Genomic DNA, 20,767 nt, shown 5'->3' on the forward strand with positions numbered 1-20,767 from the left:
ACATTGGGAAAAAAAATGGAAAGTCATTACTCAAAAATGAATTAATCTTACACTGAAATTAATGTTTTTTTTTTTTTGCTTGTCTTTGCTCTTATTGCTTGATCCCTATTAGTTTCTCACTCTTACTGTCTCGTCTCCTTTCCCTTGCGGGGGATCTGCACACAATCCCTTTGGTCTTTAGGGATGCTGCTTGAACTGCAGCAAAAGAGAGTCCTCTCCTCTGAATTAGGTCGGCTCTCCGACCTACTTAAGGCCCGTTGGCAGAATTCAGCAGCGCTAACTAGACCCACTTTCCCTGCACTTCATGCTGTGCGTTTAATCTGCACAACCATTACAAAGCTCCATCGTTACACATTCAGAGCACAGAAGCAGGCAAACAAAGACACAAGTGGATAAACAGGTATATTAAGGGCATCATTTGTACCGCTGGCTAAATGTGGGTCATTCGTTCTCTGTTTGATGGAGCAGTTCAGTACGTGAAGGTGAACCTCAAAGCCGTACGGTGTCTCTGACTGTGAGGCTTTCTCGTTTCACACTCTCACAGATGGACTGGTGGAAGAGCTGTGGAAGTATCTGGAGGAGTAAGACCAACTGTTCAGCAAATGTTCAGCCTGGGATAAAATGCTTTCTACAGAGTGAGGGCAATTACAGGGCAATTATAATGCCAAGATGACATAATTATAACACATTTCAATACTTTTGTATCACACGGGAATCTTTTGATTAGTAAGGATAATTTGTTGTGGAATATTAAACATGTACAATAGGAGCTTTTGTGAAAAATAAGGTGTTGTAGTGGCCAAGAGATGCAATCTAATAAATCTAATACATTTATTCAGTCTATTGTCTTTGCTCAGTCTATTTAACAACAACCACTCTCAGTCTCAATTTTGAACAGGATGATCAGTGTAAATTGTTATTAGTTCATCTTCTGGGAAACATGGAAATATCCTATGTGGCTTATGAAGGGCAGTACTAAATAAATAAAAAAAAAGATCTTTAAACAAAATAATAACAATTTACATCGATAATCCTGTTCAAAAGTTTACAACCCCTGGCTCTTAATGTATCGTTTTGCCTTATTGAGCATCAGTGAATGTTTGCACCTTTTGTAATAGTTGTGTATGAGTTCCTCAGTTGTCTTATGTGTGAAAAGGGGGATCTCAACATCATATAGTCACTGTTGGAAAGGGGTCAAATATGCAGAAGATGCTGGAAAAGCAAAGAATGTGCAGGAGCTGGAGCATTTTTCTGAAGAACAGTGGGCAGTTTAACTGCACAGGTAAAACAAGGGACTCATGAACAACTATCACAAAACATAAAAACAGTCGTTGATCATCCAGGTAACAACACAGTATTAAGAATCAAGCATATGTAAACTTATGAAGTGATCCATTTGTGTAAAGTCAGTTATTATTTTGTCTTGTGGATTATATGTAAATATCTGTTATGTGAAATAGCTTATTCAGGGCAGAACTAAATTTAAAAAATTGCAATTTTTATGAGCCCTCTTACTTTGTTTTTTTTAAATTATTAACATTTTGCAGATTCTGCAAGGTGTATGTAAACTTATGACCCCATATATATATATATATATATATATATATATATATATATATATATATAATTGTAACATAAAGGTCACTTTGCTTTCTAAGTCATAGCACCTGATAAAGCAATAATGTATCTAAAAGTCTGGAAAATATGATAAGTAAACCAATGGTTGCTATTTGTATAAAATGAAATCAGTTCAACTTAACCTTGATACCAAACATTTATTTTAATATGTATAAGATATATTGTCCCCAAATAAAACACACTGCCGAGCAAAACCCTATATTCGATTATTTGTTCTAAAACTTCACTCAGAAAAGCCATTTCTCACACATATAACATTGCTATGTCAAAGAAAAAATAATAAAAGAAATGTGTTTCTTTTTGGCACTCGGATAAATGTGCACCCTGTGAGCTTTCTTTAAACAAATACTCATATGAAAGGTTAACACTTTGCAAATGTAACATCTCTCTTCTAATTTACATCACCACATGAGCTCTCTCAAAGTTACAAATATCTATTTACATTGGTACAAAGATCTAGTGGTTACTCAGCTGATTGGATAAAATGTATGGCAGAGCATAAAGGTACTGACCACCACCATAAAAGGCATCATGTACAAAACCAGAACAGAAACTGTAGTTACAGTACGTACCGTATCAAATGACCATGCAGCTATAAGATCCGGTTAAAGCCTTAGAGTAGGGTACATTTATACTGTACAGTCATGTATAAAATTCTAAAATTAAATCACTTCTGATTTTTAAGACGTACACTCCATTGAAAAATCTGTATACACATATCCGTGATATCTTATTCTGAACAAATCAAAAACAAACAACAACAAAAAAAATCATAAAAATCTTAAGCGATTAAGTTATATAAATGATCCTGTACATTGAATAAATTCATCTCTGACCATGTTGAAGATATTAGGGTTATTAATACAGTCTATTTTTTTTTTTTCATTTTATAAATATGTATATGGCATTGTTTAGGATTAGAAATGTAGAAATGTAGAAATGCACAGTTTTAGAAGATTCTTCACAGATGAGGAACGCTTTCATTGTATGATCTCTCTAAGTGTTAGACTCACCATGACGATGTGCTTCTTTACTCATGTCATCACTGTCAAATACTCCAACAACCAATCATGTGCACGTTAACTATACCATATTTTCTGGACAAAAAATATGATCTCCACAAAATATAAGACACATGGCGCTAAATTCTATCTGCTTAAAAAGTCACTAATGGTCACTTTATTCTAGTAGTAGCAGTCACTTTAATCAGGATGTATCACGATTTTTACTTTATATATAATAATATAATGGAATATGTAAGGAATAAAACATGACGTGTTGATGTGATATGGCCTGAAGTGGATTATTTTCCTATATCAGCGCATCCTGAAGTGTTTTATTCCTCTTATACTACAGCGATTTGCCAACGGTTACAATTTTTAATTTATTAATAAATGACATGCTTTCTAACCATTCAAAGTTTTAACCATTTATTGTGGTTGAATTAGCTGTTACTATAGAAACAATAACGTATTAGAATGAGCGAATTAATTAAGAAATATCGCACAAGCAAGAGTACAATTGCACTAAAAATCAGCATGGCAGTAATTCGGCTGTAGGTACGAGGCTGCGGGTAATCAGAGTCATGCTGATACTCAGTACAACTGCACAATTGTGAGTGTGATATTGCTTTTATACAACAGTTCTATAAACAAGAAATTAATATAGAGTAACCGACACAATATGACCAAATATTTTTTGGTTTATTTTTGGTCCGTCAATGTAAATATTTCCTAAAATAGCCACTACGTGGATAGAGCACTACATGTTGCCATGCAACGCACAGACTGACTGACAGCCCATAATAAGTGTAGTAACAGTTTCAATGTAAAAAACTAATAGCAAACTATTGCTAGAATTGGAATTTTATGGAGCGAAAACAGACAAGCGGAGTGATACAAACGGTGAAATGTACCAGTGCTGTTATACTCAATATCAGCACTCTTGGAATTCCGCTTGTCCATCAAATTAGTGGACTGGACCTAACTGTTGTATAATGCAAATTTGTGATTTGAACTACAGCTGGAACTACTGTCAGAGCCGTGCTGTTATAGCAAATTAGCCACAGCTTCAGATTCAAGAATTCAACTGCGCTGTGGTATAAATTCGAATATAATATTTGTTATGCCTCACAAATCAGACACTTTTATTGGTATAGTCTATTTAAGCTTTTGTCCCATTAGTGTTACAGCATTGTATGTTGAGCTGAAGCATTTGCAACAGTCCTGCCTTCTCCTTTCTGTTAGATACAGAAAGAGTCTGAAAGAGTTTTTGTTTGTCTTATTTTGTTTGTCTGAATTGCTATTATAATGCTGATTTCAACTAGCAAAGCTATGTTTTGTTCTTTTTTAATCTTTACATAATTTTCTCAAAATGTACTTGCTGCCATTTTCACTTGCTAAAGAAGCTTATAGATGACAAGGCAAATGTTTAGACACATGCTAGACTCAGGGATTTTTAATGATATGTTAGCAGCAATCTTATGATTGCAAACTACCCTATCTACTAATAAAAACGCTAACAAATGGCCATCTCATAGAAAATTCCAGAAAATATGGTATTTTCTCTGGCAAAACACTGCATTTAAAATGCTAGGAAATCAGGCCCGTAAAAAATCTCAAAAAGCGACATAATCCATCTAAAGGAGAGTGTCTAAATGTGTCTAGGATGTCTGTTAATTTTGCACCATACTGAGGAAACACTGTACAATGTTTGGACAAATACAGTAATCGACAGGCAAGAAATCAATAACTCTAAATCTCTCTGAGGCACTCTATGAAAAAAGATTATTAACAGATGGTTCCTGCAGTGTGGAGGAAGGACAAAAAAAAATCAGGTGTCAAAATCAACCAAAGAGTTTTAAATCACCGGTGCTTCTTCCGGAGTCTTTGTGAAGGGTGCTTGGATTTTTATAAACACCCGTAGAGAGGTGGAGGAGGAGGAGCAGCTTGCCAGGTGAGAAGCGGGGAAGAAGAAAACAAATTCAGCAGGAACGTCATTGTAAATATTCAGCCCATCATCCCAAATCAAGAAAACACAATTTCACGTATGTGCTCAAACCACAACTGAGGAACAAACCAGGCTTTCCAAAACAAAATGAGAACAGAAGAAAAAATATATAATTCTAATATGAATTGAATATTAAATGCGATGTGTAGTTCTACTGTGAATCGATTGAAAATATAGGTAAATGTGTGGTTAAGGTGAGATGTGTCTGAACCTCATCTACGGCACTTCAACACCTGTCTTAAGGCAAAACCTTCCTCAGGACAGTTGAAAGGCATTTACCTAGTCCCTAAGTGAAAAAAGAATGGCAAACACAATGCACAGTGTGTATGGGAGACTGAATCAAACCTTCACCACTCCATGTCCCAAAATTTGGTAAATACACTATCGCTATGACTCAATCACTTTTCCTTACAGGCCTTAAAAGCAACATGTAGGATAATTATTAGCCATTAGCAGAGATGTAATAATGATTTTGAATCATGTGTTCCATTACAAATGTTTACACTGAGAAAAATATACCAACACACTGGATAAGGTATGAAACTACATTTCATAAAGCACCCACATGTTGCCATATGAGACAACACACATATCTGTTAAGCACAATCAGAGTTGAAAAAAAAAAACAAAATGAAAAACAAAAACACTGGCAAGGTAGTGAACACACGATCTGTGACAAAAAGATTCCTCATGTATCATAGTATCAATTATTATAAAATGAAAAGTGTAATTCTTTAAACCACAAAACCACCTTTGCGAAACAGTTGCAAAAAATGAACTTTTGTGCTTTTTCAATGTCACAGTACGTCAAAAAATGTGAAAATACATAACGCCACCTTACAAAGTTGGAGGGAGCCAGTACAGGTCAAAAGGAAATATACTGTATGTCCAGTGTGACTCCCATCTGTCCTTCCAGAGAACTGCGAGTCAGGTAAGAGAGCAAGGCCACCCTGGAACAAAAAGACGGAATGAGCTCGAGTTCACTCTTTGAAGGTCACAGTGGGAGGAGGCGTAGGTGATGGTTTGAAAAAGTGCGGCAGGTTCCTGGAATTGTCTGGACTCGGGCCTCGGTCAGGCAGCAGGATGACGTTTTTGCGGCGCAGGGTGGAGTCACGGCTGGAAGCAAGAGAAAGCGTCTCGGAGGCAGCCTCAGCTTCACTGCTCGACTCTACCGGTGTCACACGGATGGTGGTGATGGCCTGATGGTGTTGGTGTGGGTGATGAAAATGGTGATGATGGTGAAAGTGTGGATGATGAGGGTTGCTCATGTCAGGTACAGAGCCGTCCTTAAGGGAATCGCAGCTCTCTGAGTTGCGGTTGAGATCGTTGAGCTCAAAGCACTGGCGCACACTGACGCGCTCTGGTGGTGCCTTCCACCTCCAAGACCCACCGGCATCTGAATTGGATTTGTTTTCCGGATGGGCATCAACATGCACGATGCCTGTGCCAGGGTCCTGCTCTGTCAGTGCCTTGTAACGGATGGATCCTGTGCGGCTAACAGCACTTCCCTCACTCTTGGGGCTTCCGTGAATGATGCCCTGCTGTTTAGACATGGCAATCACCTGCATTATACGTGGCTGGCTGTTAGTCCTGCAGGGGGCGCTCTTCTCTGCCATCTTCATCCATTTTGCCCTCGCATTCCCGACCATTCCTCCTCCACCGCCATCACTTACATCCTCGCTGTCCTCCTGCAGAGATGAGCATGCATTCTCTTGCGTCTCCTCAGGAATGTGTACTAGCTGTGACGAGCCTGGCCGTGATTGGATGGACACCCTGGCTCCGCCACCACCTCCACCATTGTGGTTAGCTAATGGTACAACACTGGCAGCCATCTTCATATACTGTCCAGGTGGCCCCTCCAGACCCATGGCAGTGGGTTCAGAGCTGCAGCGTACTTCCATGCCCCCCTCAGGACCCTCTCCAGCCTGCAATGAAAGTTTGCGGTTCTCGTTCTTGCTTTTCCATTGTGAAAGCAATTGCTTGGATCGCGTGGAGTCCATGGAAGCATGGATGGCGGCATGACGACGTGGCACTGGGTCGTCCGCACCTATAGAGTGTGAACGAGGCAGAGTGTTGCTAAAGGTCACCATGCTGTCCTGGCACAGTTGGCTAGCAGCCGTGATACATTCCAGCTCAGTGCTGGCTCTCTTCAGGCTGAAGGAAGAGTCACGGTGAGGTCCTCTAAGCAGGATGCTTTCCGAGCGAGCTGAAGTTGGACGCTCTCTTACACTCAGACTCTTGGGCTGGAGGAGGCGTGGGGGCTCTGTGTTAAGGTTAGGGAGAGGACGCAGGGGCTCACGGAGGGCAGGAGGAGGCATGATCGGCTGAGGCTGGGGGGGAATCTGCATGGGTGGGGGCTGAGGACGTGGGTGTGGACGTGGTCGCTGGCGGAGGGACGTGTCCTCGCTGGGTTTAAAGTTACCTACTGCATAAAGACCCTGAAGGAGAACCAACAAAGCAATATTAGCACTATATCTGCAATCCTGGCTCTTGGATCTCAACACATTTTCATATTTTACAACTGGCTGGAATCCCAGATATAGCATACTATCAATTTGTCTTCTGCATGAAAGTAAAAACTCCCACTTTTTATTGAATCCTATGTGATCCAGTCCCGATACACACCTCTGATCTCAACCAGATGCCCTGTGAACCTTTCTGGCAAGCTTTCTAAAAAATGTATAGTATGCTTCCTATTCGTTGTTTTTTTGTGTGTTCATATTGAGAAAGCAGTTATTGTGGAATGAAAATATAATACTGGCATAATACTATGTAGGAGTGTCCTTTACAGATGTGATTCTTGGTCACAATTGAATGTCTCCTCCACCCACATAAAGTCATTAAAGGGCTTGATGGGTCTAATCACACTAAGCGCTGTCTTACAGATAATACTTGTAGGAGAGCTGATGCTTTAGGACTTCATGGATTATGTGCTTTCCAGTGAGTCACTTCACAACCAATCCTTGCTACAAAAGCAACAAAGGACAGAAAGCAGCACAACATGCTCTTTCCTTGAAGCATAAATGCATGGTATAAGATCAGCTTTACTCAAATCAGCATGTTGGCGATCACAGAGCAGCTGAAGGACCGAAAAACGAGCGGAGGAGTGTGTGGGAGGATAGCAAAGAAGCAGCCACATGGGATTTACTTAGAGTCTATTTATAACCCCATTAAACACAGCGTTGTCTCATCACTCTGCACCAAGCATCCCCAGATTGTGAGAACATATGAAGCACCTCGGACCATTATACCACTAGTAGACATAGACATGTCCCCAGATTGTCCTTGTTAACTCTGGCTTTAGCAAAAACAGTGCTATAAGAAACCATGAAGGACACAGAAGAACAGGAGAGGACATGTGACATCCAGAGACACTAACCAGGTAGACGGCGATACTTCCTCCAATGAGGAAGCCACTGTAGACGTCCATGGCGTGGTTTTTGAACTGGATGATGCGAGTCAGTCCACAGATGACTGCACACATGATGAAGGAAAAGACCAGTAGGGGCTTGAGTAGCTTGGAGGAGTCAGTTAAGGTGGCATTGAAGTACATCTGTGAAGGGGAAGCACATGACCCACATTTTTTTGCATGTAAAGGAAAGTGTTAAAGGTGCTACAGTACTCCTAATATTGTTATACAGCTTATATGCTTCTTAACATTGTACTCATACATAGAAACAAATGAAATTAGCAGTAGAAACAGCCTGAAATGGCTTTTATCTTTTATATTTTAAGAATGGTTTGTGTCACAAGGGTGTACAATGCTACTGCTAGCAGCTAGTTATTCAGCAAATTAAAAACAAATAAAAAAATACCATTAAATAGCAGATTCTTGTCTTATTAACCATTTGAAAATGTTTAAAAAGCAGAAGTTCAGTGTTGTGAAGTTCTATGTAAACTCACTAAGTCCACAGAGTAAGTTTTTATTTGAACTGAGCTAACTGCTATCAGCTAGTTATTTAGCACTCTAAGAAACCGCTTTGCTAACACCAGTAAATGGGATTTTCATGTTTTATTAAGCTTGCGAATCAAAGGGAAAGTCTTTTTTTTCCTCAGTGTCGTGAGTCTGCTTTTATTCCTCAGTTTGCTTAGGGCAGAGGTATCTGCATGGACTTTTTTCTCTTGTGAAGGGGTTTTGTGAAAGAGAAATGTATTTATATGTATTTATGCAAACCTTACATAGCTTAAATAAATGTTTTTTATAGTTATCAATCCTGAGTCAACAAACTGTTGAAAGTTCAACGCTGACTATAATTTAAACAGTAATGTCTGCTAGTGCTGTCACAACCTCCTTTCTTTAGTACAGTAGCTTTCAGGAGAGCAGACAAAAAGCTTTTTTCGACTTAATTAACTTAAAGACACATTAGCCCAGAGGCCATGAGTAGCAAAGTCAGCTTTTAATTTATTTAAACAAAAAAGAAACATGGCATAGTTGTCTAAAGTTTGTTCCCTTCTAGAGCCAATTCTGACAGCCATCTGCTCTCGTGGTGGGAAGGATGGCCTTCCTCTCTCCTTGGTAATGATCGTAAGTCCCTGGTTATGTTTACATAAACACAATAGCCTTATAAAGTCTATAAAGTGCGCGGGAGTTCCAAAAGATGTGGTGGTTGGCAATGTGTGTCACAGCCTTCCCTATCCCAGTTTGGCAGCTGTGGTATAATAATCAGTGATGTAGATAATGTGGCGCAGCAGTGCCAAATGTGCCAGGACCAGTCCTATAAAAGTTCTAATCTGGCCCACTATATCAATTTAGAGTCTGTACATGGACCGTAATTGAACTGCCAGATTTAAAAAAAAAACAAAAAAAAAACGCTAGTCCCAGATATTCCACTAGGGGGCAGAATAGAGCAATAAACTCAGGCGATAAACTCAGCTACTGACAAAATGTAGTAATAATATGTAATTAGCAAGCTGAAAGTATTATGCTTTAGCCATGCCTCTTTCCAAAAGAACTAATTTAGAGGGTGAGTATTTATGCAATCACGACTTTTATGTTTACATATCTGTAAGTGAAATATGTTCAATCCATTTGCGTATTGAGGATGTACCTTTCAGATAACCCGTGATAAATAAACACATATAAGAGGAGATATTAATGTGTTATTAGTTTTTTTTTGTCCAGCCCACTAGACAATGGACTAAGTGTAAAGTGGCCCATTACATAAAATGAGTTTGACACCCCTGATGTGAAGGGAATTGGTGATAACTAAATTGGGAGAAAATTTGGTACAAACAAGACTGCCAGTAGTTCACACTGTTACAGCGACTCATTACATTCTTCTCGGCCCTATTCTGACATCTTTTTAACTGATTACTCATATCCGTTTTCATGATTTAACTTTTCAATTCTCCAACTGTTGGAATGCTTGTGAGGGAGAACTATTACTCAATCCTAGTGTAGTTTGTGGATATAATCGTAGCACAGGATTTGTCAGAATATGGTTGGGTAAATGTAACTCGCAAGCGAAGCTCCTTTCAACTTATTTCTACTGTAATGTCATGCACGTGATCAGTGTCAGTCAATAAAAAAGGCTCTTCTAGGCCAGCATACTTAGTCTGCAAAATAAATAAATAAATAAATAAATAAATAAAAATTGATCTTGGATATCTTCATAAAATTACGACTGATTTAATGAAAGCACAGTGTAAAGGTAAATGGATGCCATACAAACCATTTCACACCAGTGTACAATTTCACACGATCTGGCTGTGCAGTCAAGTGGAATACTTACTGAGACGTACACTGCAGCGAACGCAGCCAAGGTGGCATGTTGTGATGGAAAAGACTTCCTGCAATGGCAAACACAGGGTCTTATATCAATAGATCTGCTGGAAAGGATGCATCAATGTACATCCGGTGCATCTTTTATCTATATGACTTTTATTAGTCATTAATTTCATTGGCTAGAGCGAGGACAGTCTGCCTACAGGATGTCTGAACAAAACAAGCATAATTACGCCCAGCAATTGAGTGGAAAGGCAGTCGAGGACTGAATAGCAGAGCAGTGCAAATGGATGTGTGTGGGTGTTTTGGAGCTGGTGCTTCACAAGCGAAGCAGGACTGAACTCTGTGTGGGTTTTTTGCAGAACGCTGCATGCTGACATTCACTATCTCCCCTCTGTATCCCTACAAACAGGCTACAGATTGAAGAATGTTTTACTAAAACCACAGAAGATCAGAAGACGGTATCATAGGGCTAGAATGCTTAATATATCATATATATATCATGTCAATACATCAATCTCAGTTGTTAAAAAAAACACACCCCTGACAGAAACAGAAAAACAGACATAGCTGCTTATTCTTAGTGACAAGGTTGGCACATGTCAATCTAGTGCTCTTGGCAACGCCCCACTCTAAATTTCCAACCTTAGAAGCACCAGGACACAAATTATATACACCAATACTACCATACAAATTAACTATTGCAGTACTAATATCACACTTTCACCAACTGTCAAGAAGGCTATACAATATACCAAAGATATATCATAAATTAGCCAAATAAATTAAAATATATTTAATCTCTGCAAGCTGTCTGTAAGATACACAACTAACACAACAAACATATCTTCATAACCGCTTGAATAATCCAGGTACAAATGTCACTGGATGGAATGGTTAGCCATTTAAACTCCATTTCGCCCCAAAACCAAATGAGGTACAGCATCTCTGATCACTCAACGTACGATCAGCACGCTTAAACAACAACTACAAAATGCCATTATGTTAATCACAATAGTCACCATAAGCTTGTGAGGCGTGGGGGCAGGGGTGGCCTGAGGGGTGCCATGAGGAGTGATCTGAGGGGTGACCATGGGTTGTCAAACTTTTTGCGGTTAAATCCACAGACCCCCCAAAACAGCTTTATTTCATGAACATAATCCAACTATTCAAATATTAGGCATATTATTTTAATATGTTCATCATTCATTTTCAGCAGCTGCTTTATCCTGATCAGAGTTGAGATGAATGCACAGCTCACTTCTGGAATCAGTGTGGAACCAGGTGCGATGTGTGAACACACCTTATATGGGACATTGCAGTTCATTGCAAGCATTATTTAAATGTGTACAATATTTTTGGCTATTTATCAGAGCCATGTTGCTTTATATTCCTGAAATTTCCATTCGCAGACCAGGAATAAGAGTTTTATTCTCTATTTTAGCTTGAGTTAGCTGGCTAGCTGTATCTCTCTACCGCAGAGATGTGTAGGCCCTTGGTGAAAGCCCCTAGTTTCAGGTCTGGTATATGCACTTTACTGTGAGATTACAGCAGAGCAACCCTTTTCCCTTCAACCAGAGCTTATATTCTCGCTAGCTAACATTAGTTGACTAGTTCATTCTGTAGGATATGTGCTCTTTATGATACTGCAGAATGAGCACAGCTACACCATGATGCATGGACACTGCTGCTGGATCTGGCAGTCACAGTAAAAGCTAACCGGTAGCTAAAAACAAGTTCTTGTGAGGTTTGGTCTTTCAACTGATACTCAGTAACTATGACAGTCACACTGAAGTGCACAATCATATTATTCTCAAAAGATTTCTATAATACTGAGCAGTTGCAAGTTGCAAATACTTGTGCTGAATCCCAAGTTTGGGACAGTCTTGCATTCAGTCGAAATGTTGTGAGATTATTATACGTTATTATATACAGTGCTGTGCAAAAGTCTTAGATACCCTATTTCTTTAGTACAAACTTTGTTATAGATTTTTGATCTACATGTTTGTTCAGTACAAAAGCTTTTTAGATTTTCAAACATTAGTTTTCCAGCAAAAAATTAAATTAAAAATTAAATTAAATCTTCTGCAAGATGCTCAGTAAAACTTACAGCTCATTTCCTTATAAAACTGCACAAATTGTCCATGAGACTACTATTTTTTTTTTTAAGCGCAGGATCGTCACACCAAATATTGACTTTGTTTCATTTATTACTGTTTACTGCTCTTTATAGTATTTTTTTAATGTAGAAACGTTTTAATTTCATTATTTTGAAAGCATATTTGCTCTACAGCATTTCTTTGCATGTGCCTAAGAATTTTGCACATTCCTGTATGTAGTGGATTCATTTTGTGTTATTATATTTTACTTCTGCAAGTAGCTCACAATAGCGTTGTGCTACCAGAGAGGTCATTTTAACCCTTGAGGTAATTATCCTTGATTGCCTGAAGAACACTAAGTTGGCTTTCTAACCTTCCAGCGTTGATGGCTGCTGAGTCAGAGCCTGAGCAGATGTCCTCCACGATGAAGGCGTTGTCATCACAGGTGGTGTTGAGGATGGTGTAGTTGGGCTTACACACTGTCAGGAAGTAGGGAGCGTGGTACCCTGTGGACAGCTGGATGATGTCTGTGATGAGGGCTGTGATGCACAGGCCAAAGATGTGGACACCTACACACACACAGAATATATATTTAATATATTTAGTACAGATGGAAAATAATTGGTGAGTGTCTGTCTGCAGAGTGCAGAGTGGTGGGTGTTTTTGAGCATGGTTTTAATATATATAACATATATGAACTCAAAGTCATGCCCTGTAACTTCATGACTGAATATGTAAAAATACATGCACCTATTGGAATGCCAATGACATCTTTCTTCCTATATGAAATCATTAATTTTTATATGGATTAAGATAGGCACATATTTCCATCTTTGGATTTAAAATCACACCAACCCAGAGCTGCTCTCATGTCCATATATGCTTAATGACTTTCCCATATTTCCACATAAAGACACGTCTACCACCTGCAGACAGAAGCTGTTGAAAGACTTATGATCCAAATTATGATTAAAAGGTACGTAAGACACATGCATGCATCCATACACACATACACAATTACTTACTCAGCCACTGTGATTAATAACACACTTTCTGAGTTAAAACATGGTAAATATTATGTAAATATTGTTACTTATCCTGGACGTTAAATAGAGTGACATTATCAACAGTATTGCTATTGGGAATGAATACTTCATTATTAAAACCGTACAGTAAGAAAGAGCATGAAAAATGAATGCCTACCCACAAACCTCACAGCCCGGCGGATGTAGGAATTAAAGTTACAGCCAGCAGCATTTATGTTGGCTTCGGTTTTTATGGTGATCCTTCTTTTGACCTGGAAGCAGTACAGGATGCCCTCTCCGATCATAATCTGTCGAGAGACATTTTGCCATGGTTATCCCATATGTAATGCTAGTCAGTAAGAAACTAATGCTTGAGCCAGCCAATATATCAGGCCTTTATTTATTTATTTATTTATTTATCTGTTTGTTTGTTTATTTTCTGTAGGATTAGTTGAAGACATGGATTTTATGATCACGGGAGCATTTGCGTAGTGGTCTGGGCAAATCTGTCCCTGTGGCTGAATTCTGGCAAAATCTGGTTTTGGCCAAAAAAATGGGTGAATTTTTTTTCTACATGTCAACTGAAAAAACATAAATACTGTAGATATTTAACAAAATAATGTAGAAATGTTTTATTTACAGTTTAGTCTTGCCTAAGCTATATTCCTACTCATTTTCTTGTTGGACCAGGAAGCAGTTTAAGCAAAGTGCTTGTAAAAACAGTCAGTTTGCATAAAGATGTTTAAAACCTTCCTAACTGTGAGGTTTCCTCACACAGTGAATGATGTTTATCAAGTTGTTGGATAGCAATGTGCTGTAGCAAAACATCCATGCGTCCACGTGTCAGTGGGAATCTATCATAAGAAACATTTATCTATTTTCTGGTCATGATGTTATTCTGGAGTAACAGCTTATATAAGAATGTATATAAAATTTATTAATGTTTGAGAAACCAGATGGATGTGGTGTTTTTTGGTTTTAGCAAACAACCAAAATTAACAAGAAAGCTGTTTTTGACAAAAATTGTTTTTTTTTTTTGTTTGTTCTTAGATTTCTTACAAAATCAATTAATGTATTTACTTCCGGTTTATATGTCTTTAGGCTATCATTAGTATTGATAGCTTCTGATTTTTGTCAAAAATTTGGTCCAAGATGGCTGCCCCTAATACATTACAGCGTTCAGCTCCATGGTGAAGTTTTGTTCATATTAATAGATGAAAATATTTCCAAAACCAAATCAGAAAGCCAGTGTGACATTACTGAAGAACTGGGTGTGATTTGAGGCAGATAGTTACCAAAAAGATTCTGGGTGAGAAAGTTACTTTAGCCATTGTAGCTGATTCATTACATTTGGTGCAAATGGAAATTTGTGGAAATTATCTGTGCTTTTCTCTGAACTATTCTTTTAACTAAAGCAACTATTCACTAGGATTGTCTAAGAGCCACTGCTTGGCCCCTTCAACAAGACCTTTAACACTGAATTTCTCAGCTCTGTGATGGGATTTGATGCTAACCTCTTCATCGATAGCTCTGGACGAATGTATACTTGATTAAAAGGCACACAATCGTGTGTTTTTTTAATCTTGATGATATTTGTCTAAGCGAGAAGAGCATCTGTCACACAGATCAAAAGAACAAAAGAATAAGGAAGAGCGAATGAGTGAAAACCCACGAGAAAGACGTGGATGCAGCTAAGTGCGAGATTTACACAGACTGAGCTTTTATGTAAAATGGCGAGACAGAGCACAATAGAAAGGAAGAGAGAGAATGGTAAACAGAGAATCTGGATAGAGAGAGAGAAGGAAGTTACACCTTAGTCTTGTGACCAGCCTGGCTGTCCAGCCACAACCCAGTGTAGCTGTCTCCACAGGTTATGTCCTTGGGTAACCAGCGCACACACACACACACACAGACTAGTCATATTCTGACTTTGGAAAACCAAAAGGTATGACTCTCACTCTATCAAACCACGAAGCGGCTGTAATTTTTACTAAAGTGCTGCAAATGAGGCGTCTAACCACATTTCCACCATCTGATCCAGTGCACCTCAGTTAAGGACACTACAGAAGCTTAAATCTGCATTGAACTAAATTGGACATGTCTTGCATGAGACTAGAATCAATGAATGAGGGTTAATGAGGAGGATTTAAGCTGCTTGAGCTGTGAACCTCACCAGCTAGAACTCAAGGGTCTGAACATTAGCCATGTTTCCACTGATCTTATGCGCATAATGTAAAATGATAAAATGGAAATGTGTACATAAAATTTTTATGTAATGAAGTCATTTCCTGTTGTCACGTAAGTTTTTGTATCATCAAATGGTTGAGCATGTTTCAGTCAAGGATTTCATGCAGAGGTGACCAAAACAGAATGGACAGAATCTACAGGTTATTGACTTAGTATCCTTAGCATTCTTCTCCACAGGGAACAACATCCAAAACTAATGGTGCAGAAATAAACCAATTGATCCAATAAAACTACAGGAAACTGCACTTCTAATGTGCTTTCATTTCCCATCAAATACATGCGTCACATTATGTTCTACAATTAGACTATTAAAGGTTCAGTCTCAATAAAGGAGGATATGGCCTCTGCCTCACCACGCTTTCAAGATAACCCTTTTATTTTTGACTAACATCTGAATCATGCTGTACTGCATCACACTTATCTTCACTTAATCCTTTATCTTCACTTAATCCTATCATACTACATTTCATATATTATACTCGTAGATATAAGGTCAAATCTAGAACCTTTAAGGGCTCGTTGATTGGGCCTCTTAGGGAAGTCTTAACGGTTCTATGCAGAACTGTACAAAAGTGTGAGCTCCGAAATAGAACCCTTTGAGGAAGCTAGCTACACACGACTATAAAAAAAAAACCCTTGAAGAACCATTAAGAAACCCCCTAAAGTGTAGATTGCTGATATCAGATTGAGACGCGCATTATGAAGTCTAGGAAGGAGAGATAAACTGTGCTAGTCGAATATTCTAACTTTATCTTAGTTCAGATGACAGTACTGACCTCATCACATAAGATTTTAGAAGGAATTTTACTGGATTTCTGTTCTTACTTAGACCTGAATAAATGAGCCAGCTATTGCTTGAGAAAGCTGTCACAGCTATCTGATATCACATGAAGATCACAATGGCTCAAATTTATGAAACATGAAAGATTCTGATGAAATGGAGAAGATTTGAGTGACAGATTTAAACCTAGTAAATAATATAAGATTATAAGTGCAGGTTATAATATCCCTGACCTTCAAATCTCCATTCCAAATAAATCCCAGGATAACACAATCATAATAAAGTTACAGTACAAAAATGCCAAAGAAATCAAAGGCTGGCTGGACCATATCTTCTTAAAAGAACATATCTTAAAATAGGCACAGAAAGTACAATTTCATTGCACAGTCCTGCTGGTCCAAACCCAGGGGGAATCTCTATCTCATTCTCTCCTTTCAGCCACTAATTAACCCTCTCAGTGACTCGGAAGAGATTTCATGTTAAAGCAAGTTATAATGAGCAAAAATCAGTGTGGCATTGTGTATTAGTGCCTTAGTGCACGATAATAACATCCACGTGGTGACAAAACAGAGCCATCTTTCATTCTGTGCATAATGTATGTGCAAAGTGCATCCTGGGTAGGTGGTAGCCAAAATTGCACTGACACTGAGGAGGACAACAGAGAGAGAGAGAGAGAGAAAGAGAGAGCACCTGTCCCCAGAGGAAGTAAGTTTAGCTGAGGATCCTGACTCACTGCTTTATGCTGAGGTGGGAGTATATGCTAATTTGACATTGAGATTTGCATATTAAAAGAAGCAAACCTTGACACTGTGTGCAACTCTTCAAGAAAGATGGCATTTTTTTAGCCACCATATGCAACACAGTTTGCAATAATTGCATTCCTTTAGCTAGGCTGTGCTACTGCTTTAAACCGTGGTTCTCAATCGTGGACCTGGAGCACATTTGAGTGTTTTTACTTCCCGTAATTAAACTGCTTCTTCCTACTTCTGGCTTATTAATTAGCTGATGAGTTGAATCATGTGAGTTGGGTGCAGGGGAAAAAACCTAAATGTGTACAGCAGGGACCAGGATTAAGAAACACTGCTCTATATTCAATTCAATTCAATTCAATTTTATTTGTATAGCACTTTTAACAATGGACATTGTCACAAAGCAGCTTTACAGAAATAAATGGATTCACAAAAAATATATTGTAAATATGTGAATTTATCCCAAATGAGCAAGCCAGAGGCGACGGTGGCAAGGAAAAACTCCCTGAGACAATATGCAGAAGAAACCTTGAGAGGAACCAGTCTCAAAAGGGAACCCATCCTCATCTGGGTGCATCGGATAGTGCAATTATAAATAAATCCCTTCTATTATTGTGTACTATATGGACAAATAGTGCAAATGTGCAACCAGTAAATCCATCACAGTTTTTGCAAGAGGTCCATTTGGTTAAAATCTATCCACTGTCCACTGATGGAGTCCTGAGTACGAAGGTGCTCGTGGCAACTGCAGCCCCAAAGCCACCACAGCAATCGCAGTCCCAAGCCATCACAGTGCAGCTCCCCATATGAGATCCCCAAAACATCTCCACAGCCCCCAGGTGGCACCATCCCCAGCAAACCAAATGGTTCTTCAGGCCGTCCATATGGGGCCACCCCCAGCAGCAGCGAGTGAACTCAACTGATGAGAACTCCAATCAGAAGTAGGGCATTAGGATGGGTCAGGCAGGTCCGGGGAGCAGAAGGGGTCAGGATCACTGGCATCTCAGAAGTAGCATGTGTAGCTCGACAGAGAGCCATATTTGAATAACAGTGATATTGTACGTTGAGAGTATTTATAATCATGGCTGCTCATGAACTCCTGGGTCTTAAATCTCATTAAAGAAAGTTACTTAATTGATTCATCGAGTCATTTATCTATCAGTAAACGATTATACTTGTTCAGAGTTGTGGTGTATCCTGAGCCTATCCCAGGAGCATGACACGGGGACACACATTGAATGAAACACCAATCTATCTCAGGGCTAAATGCACACACAGTTTAACACACTTATTTACACCTAGCCTGAACACTTGAGGCTGCACTCAGGACCGATTCTAGGCTCACTTGGGGGCGGGGCTCATAGTCACAGGTTTGCATTCACACTGAAGAATTAATTCCGAAGCATGGATCGATTGCAAAATTTCATACATTGCATTTTTACCAGCATTTGCAAAAGTTTAGGCACTTCGTTAACTCTTTTGCTGTTATTTTTCCCATCATTCTCCTTTGGTACCAACGCCCATGCAGCAAAGAACAGCGCTTTTTAGATGCATAGCATGTCATTGTGCAGGAATACTTGCAAATGAGAAGATTTTTAGCTGTGCAGGCCAGCATGAGGCATGGATTTTTCATGATGAGCAGATAGCTTCCACACTTGATGTAGACTGTACCACAGTTTGGTTAGAAGTGAACCCCAGAACACCATTTTCAAGGGGACCAGGGATCTGTTCTCTGGACTGCTCCTGGGTTCGAAAACAGTGTTCACACTTTACCAAACATACCAAACTCTGGGATCAAATGGCCCCAAGTCCGGAAAAAAAAATGCAAGTGTGAACATGACCTTAGAATAGTCAACCCACCTACCAGCACGTTTTGGGAGGTGGGAGAAAACCAGAGAACCAGGATTAAATCCATGCAGCCTGGAAAAGCTATCCACTGCAGCATTGTGCCTTACATTAAAAGAAGAACCATTCTGAATGTACATGGTATTACTTGGTGTTGACCAACTACAACTTAACCAATTGTGTTTGTTATGCTAAGTGTTTTTTTTTTCAATTTAGTTTTATTTTAATGTACAATTTGTTAACGATTACAGTTTTGAAACAGAGACAGATATGGCACCACAGATGAACTCTACTGCCATCATTGTTAGCCATGTTAGTTCTATCTGTCTGTCCCTTAGGCAAAAGCTCCTACAAAAGTTAGTGTGTTGGACCTGAACTCTGGACAGCCCTGATATAGTTGTCTGATGTATCTTGATTTCAGTGTGTGAACCAGAGCACTATTATTATAAAGAAAGATATACTTGAGATTCTAGCAGCCTCAGTGCTATATCAGTGAGCTGATGCTATCAGCACCTATCCTTATAATACTGCAATAGAAGATAAAAAGAAACTAATAGCAGGGGAACTGTTCTCTGGCTGCTAAATCACAAATAAATCACTAAAGCCCAATTCACACCAACCCTTTTTTAGTCATCTAACATTCTAACCGATGTTTCAATCCACATCTCTGTTAGGCGTGCACCTCACATCCGCACAAATTCAAGATTTAAGGTTCAATATTCAAGATACCTTTATTACCATTTACACGACAGGTGCATTGGAATTTTTACATGGTTCTCAGTCAGATAGATAGCATTAACAGCACAGCAAAGGAGAGCTTATAATAGTGCACATGTAGAAAGAATTGCAACATGACAGATGCAATAAATGTTGCATATTTGAGTGTTGAAATGAAGGGGGCTGATAATATTGCAGATAACTTTCTGCTATATTTAAATGTCAATGCCATGCCAATCAGTTACTGTACTCTGAATATTTTTGCATATTGATTTATTTTCCATAACAGCAAAAAACTGTACGGTTTTGCAATACTCAGAGGTAAAGCCTCCTTCAGGACTGAGGACTTACAGTATTTACATTTTCACATTTTATACACTATTGACTTCAATCCTAATTCACAACTAAGTGATAATTGTGCAGCCTGTCATTGCAGAGCAAAATGTTTATACAGTACTGACACTCATTACAACCAACATGTAGAACCAGAATAAACATTAATATGCTGTGTCACTGGCTGCGTTTATATGCATATCAATATTCCGATATTAATCGGAATTTGGCATTATTCTTATTAGTATTGAGTCATGTAAATGCAGTAATCTGATTATCCGATTCAGATTAAGACAATATTCTGATTCCCTAAATTGCGATTCCAACCCTGGATTATGCCTGTTTTAATTGCAAATTTGTTGCACGTAAACACTTTATTCAGAAAATCCACTGAACGGACATACATGTGCATGCTCAGTCCAGAAGGAATTGTGGGTGCTAACAGAAGCTTAGCTGTAGGCTAGGTATTTAGGAATGGTAACTCAGGCATACTTATGACAACCATGTATACAGGAATATTCTGATGCCTGTACGCTTATAAACATCGTATTCGGAATATGGCTGCAACCCAAATACTGTATAGACCTTAAGCAGAATTT

The 20,767-nt window shown here is 38.8% G+C and overlaps 1 protein-coding gene across 1 annotated transcript in view; it reads right to left on the minus strand.

The window, feature by feature from the left end:
• Window positions 1-1,734: 1,734 nt before the first annotated feature.
• The window catches only part of plppr4a (phospholipid phosphatase related 4a), a 31,565-nt gene continuing 12,532 nt past the window's right edge, over window positions 1,735-20,767 (minus strand). The window contains exons 3-7 of the mRNA XM_026934718.3: window positions 13,675-13,804; window positions 12,845-13,040; window positions 10,380-10,437; window positions 8,027-8,200; window positions 1,735-7,085 (exon numbers count right to left, since the gene is read on the minus strand). Coding sequence (XP_026790519.3) covers window positions 5,628-7,085; window positions 8,027-8,200; window positions 10,380-10,437; window positions 12,845-13,040; window positions 13,675-13,804 — 2,016 coding nt within the window. The 3' untranslated portion in view covers window positions 1,735-5,627. The remainder of the gene's footprint in view (window positions 7,086-8,026; window positions 8,201-10,379; window positions 10,438-12,844; window positions 13,041-13,674; window positions 13,805-20,767) is intronic.

The sequence above is a fragment of the Pangasianodon hypophthalmus genome, chromosome 14 (assembly GCF_027358585.1).
Source record: "Pangasianodon hypophthalmus isolate fPanHyp1 chromosome 14, fPanHyp1.pri, whole genome shotgun sequence".
Taxonomy (NCBI): Eukaryota; Metazoa; Chordata; class Actinopteri; order Siluriformes; family Pangasiidae; genus Pangasianodon; species Pangasianodon hypophthalmus.